The sequence below is a fragment of the Gavia stellata genome, chromosome 12 (genome assembly GCF_030936135.1).
Source record: "Gavia stellata isolate bGavSte3 chromosome 12, bGavSte3.hap2, whole genome shotgun sequence".
Taxonomy (NCBI): domain Eukaryota; kingdom Metazoa; phylum Chordata; class Aves; order Gaviiformes; family Gaviidae; genus Gavia; species Gavia stellata.
In genome coordinates this window covers 19,601,868-19,607,867 of record NC_082605.1, presented here as the reverse complement: position 1 = coordinate 19,607,867, position 6,000 = coordinate 19,601,868, and the positions used below count along the sequence as shown (strand labels likewise).

Below are 6,000 nucleotides of genomic sequence, written 5' to 3'. Positions count from 1 at the left end.
TGGTAGGGCTGAGCTACTGCAGCCGCTGGCTCGGCTTCAGGCGCCGCTGGCCGGGGCATGCCTGGGAATCTGCCCAGGAAGCGCAGTGAAAGAGGAGTTTGTTTTAAGGCTTGACCCTGGCTCTGTGCAACACCCCTGCCCTCCGCCCGCCGTATAAAACCGGGCTGCCGTCATGCCAGGCGTTTGAACGAGGGAGCGAGAGCCAGCGGGAGCCAACCGGGACGGGGATTTTGTTTTGCCGGCGGAGCAGCTCATGGCTTCGGTGTTCATGTGCGGGGTGGAGGATCTGCTGTTCAGCGGGAGCCGCTTCGTCTGGACGGTGACGGTGGCGGCACTGAGGAGGTGGTACGCTGCCCGGTTGCGGGCTTGCCGGCAAGCCCTGCGAGCATGGTGTGGCCTCAGAGATGTCTACCAGGTAAAAAACCCCCAGTAATCGCTCCAGGTTTTGTTAAAAAAGCATCGTGCCACCTGACGGGCGCGTGCTCGCTCACCTGTCTGATTCCTCAGCGCGCACACCCCGGGTGAGGTGGCTGGGACGGGGCGAGGTGAAGAGCATCGTGCCCGAGCCGTGGCTCGCACAGCCCCGGTGTGAAGATACCGGCAGGTTTATAACCTGAGAGTCTGCGCTGATGTCCAATTTTGCTTTCAAACAGCCAGCACTGTGTGTCTGTCTCAAATTCAGGGTTTGAGGGAGGTATTTTCTATGTTAAATGTGTTTTAGCAGCCAGCTTATCTAAAACTGTTTCGGCAGCTGACTGCCCCCGTATCGCAGCCCCTCGGGAGCCCCTTTCGCCGCTGTCACCATCCTCATGCTCGCGATCTGGGAGACGGAGCTCAGCTCTCAGCCTGCACTGCCATCGGGCACTCGGAGCACGATGCTGCCATGGGAGAGACTGGCGGTATCTTTTTCTGCTGTTTGTGTCGCTGAATGGCAGCAGACTGTAATGTGATATACTCTGCGTTGCAAAGGGGCTGCTACTTGGGGGGGCTGCAGTGAGTCCTGAAACAACTATTGGGAGTCTCCCCTTCCTGCAGGCAAAAAATCCAGCACCATACTGGCAATTACCGTGGTATGCAGTTGCAGTTAGGGCGGTGTCACTCTTTCTGGAGTCTGTTTTTGATGGCAGTTATTTATTTTTGTGTGCCTGTATTTTTGTCCCACGTGTAAACTTGTGATGTGTGCCTGGTCACAGTGTCAGTGTGTGTGTGTTTTTGCTAGATTATGTTGAATATTTCAAAGTTGCTTCTCCCCTCTCCCTGGTGTGTTGCAATACGGAGAAGGACACAGCTTGTAGCAAACAGCTCTCCAGAACTGTCAGGATGTAACTTCCATGGGAAGGTCATGCTAAAAGGGCATCTGTGCCTATTTAATCCCAAAGGGATCTGTTGCTATTTAGCTTTAAGGTATGCCCGGGAGTGGGAGAACAGCTTTATAGTGATAGAAGTGCTTTTAAGTGCTCGAATGCACCTTGGCATCTTGTACAGATGATGGATGTAAACACTTTGTGATATATGTGACACGTGTGTCACTTGAGGAATACAGATTGTGTATAATTAGGGAATGTAGGAGTACAGGTGTCGTGGCTCTCCATCTGCCCACCTCTACTGACCTGAAGAAATGTGGGATGTAGCCCTGGCTCCCTTCTTTCTCTATATATAATATCTAGCTACACCTGTACTGTATGGGTGTTATTTTTGGAGTTTGCTCATGTAAAGAGCACGGAGGTCGGACTGCCTTCACTCCCTGCTGTGTCCCCATGGAGGCAAACACCATCCCTCCAGGGCTGGAATAATGGCTCAGTAAGGACCAGCTCTGAAAACAGCTGTATTCAGTCTGTTCAGCTGCAATTCTCTGATGGTTGGCTTGAAGTGAAAAGAGATTTTTTTTTTTCCAAAACAAAGTGTGACTGTACCTCTGTCCAAACTTAGTGTGTCCTAGTGGCTATTGGTGGATTAATCTGTCATCTTTATGAAAAGCATCACTGAGTTATGCCTAAAGTGGGGATGTGAAAATGGGTGAAACAAGGAGATGGGTCCTTGCATCATCCTTCCAGGCAGCTGGTGAGCCGGGAGGTGGATGGGGAGTGCCCCTTCCCTGCTCCCCTCTGCCCGCAGCTTGTCACAGCCACGAGGAGAGCGCAGTTGACTGCTGGGGATGTGCAGTGACCTGTTGCCCTGTGTTCACAGCACGGAGGGTTGGACTGTGCCTTAGCATCCCTGTGAGATGAAACTGGACAGAAACAAGACAACTCTCACATTTTGCTGTCAGGAATTTCCTAGGGGTAATATGGGGTGTATTAAAGAGATGGCTGAAAGAATGGCCCGCAGCTCTTCCTTGGGTTGCATAACACATTGGGCTTTGTGCTGAGGTCTTGGTTCTTTGCTGTTAAAACCACTGGCAGTATCCCGGCTGAGTGCAGTGGGTGCACGGCTGAGTACACAGCATTAAATGTCACTGATCAGTTTGGATGTTGGAGCCCTGTAAGAGATTGAATCAAATATTATTTTTTCTTTTCCTTCCTGCTAGGGATGCTATTTGTCGTAACTTTTTGCTGAAGTCAGTCCTGTAGTTAGTGCAGCTCCATGAAAGCACACTTTTGCTCTGTGCTCTTATTCATATTGGCATGTGGGCAGATGCTTAACAAAGTCCTTTCCCACCTTGACTTCATCAAGAATGTTCATATTTCTGTAACTCTTTCACATTCATATTCCAGGTGTGAAAAATACCACGGTTTGTATATAAAGGCTCTTTTGACTAAACTTACGCTTTTGCGCTCTCTGAGGACTCCCAGGGCTGTGCTCGGTGTAACAAACCAGGGAACAAGTCAGGACTTTGTCACTGAGCTACGTGCAAGGGACATGCAGGGAAGGGTGAGGTGACAGGCACTTTGCACTGCTGGTCAGCCCTGGAGGCTTCAGTTTGCTTTGATCTGTATTTGGGGTTCATGTTTTGTGGGTTAGTGGTTATTTTCGGGTGAGTTGGACACTGCTAGCAGGTTTCTTTTTTTAATCATCTGCATTATTGTGGTAAAAGGAAAGGTAGTAGGATTGCTTCTCCCTGGACTGGTAACTTTTTGGATTTTTTGGGGGGTGTTTTTGTGTTTTTTTTTAATAAAATGCTTGCTAGCCTTATGGGAGCCCTGAGCTTGAGTCCCAACATGGAAAAGCCACTAACACCTTTATGCTTCTACCCAGGGCTCTCACCTACGCCTTTTGAAGTTGGCAGGTGCGGAGATTGTCACGTGGGCAGAGCTGTCTGGCCAGGGGAGGCTGAAATCCTCTCTGCCAGTGTAAAGACTTTACCTGCCTTAGCATCTTTAAGTGCAAAAAAAACCAACCCCACAACAACAAACCAACAAGAACAAACCAGTCTTTGTCAGTCACCTTCTCTTAGCCTTCTTGTTTCTAGCATGTGTGTGTAGGAAACGCCTTCCCAGGTCTTACTGGCTGTTTCACTCAGTTATCAGTGCAGGGACTTCAGCCTCAGCCCAGCAAGCCAAGCTCAGGCACTTTCCCAAGCTGGTCTCTGCTCCAAGGTGCTTGTCATAGAATCACAGGATCATAGAATTGTTTAAGTTGGAAAAGACCTTTAAGATCATCAAGTCCAACTGTAACCCAACACTGCCAAGTCCACCACTAAACCATGTCCCTAAGTGCCTCATCCACAGGTCTTTTAAATGCCTCCAGTGATGGTGACTCAACCACCTCCCTGGGCAGCCTCTTCCAGTGCTTCACCACTCTCTCAGGAAAGAAATTTTTCCTAATATCCAGCCTGAACCTCCCCTGGTGCAACTTGAGGCCATTTCCTCTTGTCCTGTCGCTTGTCACTTGGGAGAAGAGACCAACACCCACCTCCCCACAATCCCCTTTCAGGCAGTTGTAGAGAGCGATGAGGTCTCCCCTCAGCCTCCTCTTCTCCAGACTGAACACCCCCAGCTCCCTCAGCCGCTCCTCATCAGACTTGTGCTCCAGACCCCTCACCAGCTCCGTCGCCCTTCTCTGGACACGCTCCAGCACCTCAATGTCCTCCTTGTAGTGAGAGGCCCAAAACTGGACATGTTATTTGTCTCATCTGCCAAAAGAGAAGGGATGTCCTATTTGCCCAGGCCTATTCATCTGGAGGAGTTTGTGAGCCAAAGTGCTGATGGGGTGTCCCTTTTCACTCTGAAATAACCTCTGAACCCATGCGAGGGGAGGAGGGTTGTACAGTATGTGAATTTATCCTCTGTGAGCAGTTGAGTTGTATGCCAGGGAATATTGTCTTGTCTGTGGCAGAGAGCATCTGAAAGCCTGTCCTAGAAAAAGCAGAGAATTGCAGAGACAGCTGATGGAAGAGCTGGCACAGATCTTTCTAACTGCAGCAAGTCAATACGAGCTATTGGGGCTGTTAGGGCTTGGGGAAAAAATCCTAGGTGAGAATTTGGCATAGAAGCCCTCATGCAAGGGTACCCATTTCCTACAAGGGAAAGGAGTGAGGGCTGTATTTTCTTGCAGAGATCTGGCACGTAGCGCTCTGCCCTGCCAGCCGGGCTTTGGGGGTCTTCCCAGAGCCCCCTCTGATGCCCCAATGGCACTTCTGGGTGTCCTGATACTTCTTCCAACGTAAAGCTTTTGACAGGGCTCTCCACATGCTGTTTTTATAGGCTACCTGTCTTAGGTTTAATTATAGAGCAGTAAAAAAGAAAGCGAAATTTTTATATAAATGCACTTAATAACCAGTGGCAAAGCCAAAAACTTTTGGGATCAACATCTGTCCCATGTTTAGTTACTCCTGTTCCCGCTGGGCTGAATTTCACTGGGATGTCAACACTACCACCATATTCTGGTGCATGTCTTCCCCTGTGGTATGAATACCAATTTTCACTTATGTCCCACAGCACAGTCATTCCTTATTAGCCCCTATCAAAGTATTTGATAATGCAACCAACACTTCTAAATTAAAAATGGGTCAAGTAAATGCTTTAGTGTCAGGGTTAAAATGCATGTCAGTCTGCTCAGTGCAAAGGGGAAAAGAGAAGCTAGGCAAACTGTCCCCAAACTCCCTGCAGAACACGATGACGCATTGTGATTAATATCTGCTGGATGCGCAAACAGGGTATGGGAGCATCTCTGCGATTAAACTATTCAGCTACACTGGTAATTTGGCTAACTATCTCTGGTGTAAAAGTGTAAATTGAATTCACATGCGTTTCTTGTTTAAAGTGCTTTTTAACCTCTGAAAGGTCATTTCCTCAGTGTGAAGTGAAAAAATGTTGCTGATGAAGCACAATAAATAAGCTTTGTACATGTGTCCATCCCATATGTACCTGGGGTGGAGGAGTGAGAGAGGAAGCGGTTGACTTCTGTTTCCTATGGTGCTAGCGTAGTTGGTTTGGATAGTGAGGACCATGTTTCCTCTGCTACCACACCTTAACTTTTTGTTATTAAAAAAAAAATGCTGACAACAGAATTGGAGAAGCCTTTTTCCTTCTCTTCACAATGAAAAGCGGTACTAGAGCAGTGAGGGCGAGCGTGAAGGGGGAGTGCTGTGTTGTCAGGGCAGAGCTTTCCTTCCTCTGCACCAGACGCTTCCTCTGAGCATTGCTCCCAGGGTCTATCTCAGGCGTCCTTATGGGTCAGGGCTTTCCAAAGGGAGCCTGAAGACCTTTTCAGAGGATGCTAAATATGTACCTCTTCAAAGATTTAAACTTGGGCACTAGGAATTACCGGTTGCTCTGGAAAAGCTTTTGCTCTGACTGCTTTCATCCAGCTGTTCTTCTTTTTGAAGGGATCTGATCTAATGCTGTGACACTGCTCATACATCACCTGCAGAGCTTTGGCTCTGCTTGAAACTCCCATCACCTCCGAACACGGCATGCAGAGGCTTCCCTGGGGCTGGAGCTTTGGGAGCCTCTTGTAGAGCTGAGAACAGGACCGGCTCCAGGCACTGCCTCCCGACAGCTTAGAGTTAAACTTGGCTTTACACACTTCCAACAGCAGCTTTCCGAAGCTCTCTGCCAA

At 48.8% G+C, this 6,000-nt stretch overlaps 1 protein-coding gene across 1 annotated transcript in view; it reads left to right on the top strand.

Moving 5' to 3' along the window:
- Nucleotides 1–253: 253 nt before the first annotated feature.
- FRMD4B (FERM domain containing 4B) overlaps nt 254–6,000 on the top strand; it is an 86,517-nt gene continuing 80,770 nt past the window's right edge. Inside the window, exon 1 of the mRNA XM_059823202.1 lies at nt 254–415. Coding sequence (XP_059679185.1) covers nt 254–415 — 162 coding nt within the window. The remainder of the gene's footprint in view (nt 416–6,000) is intronic.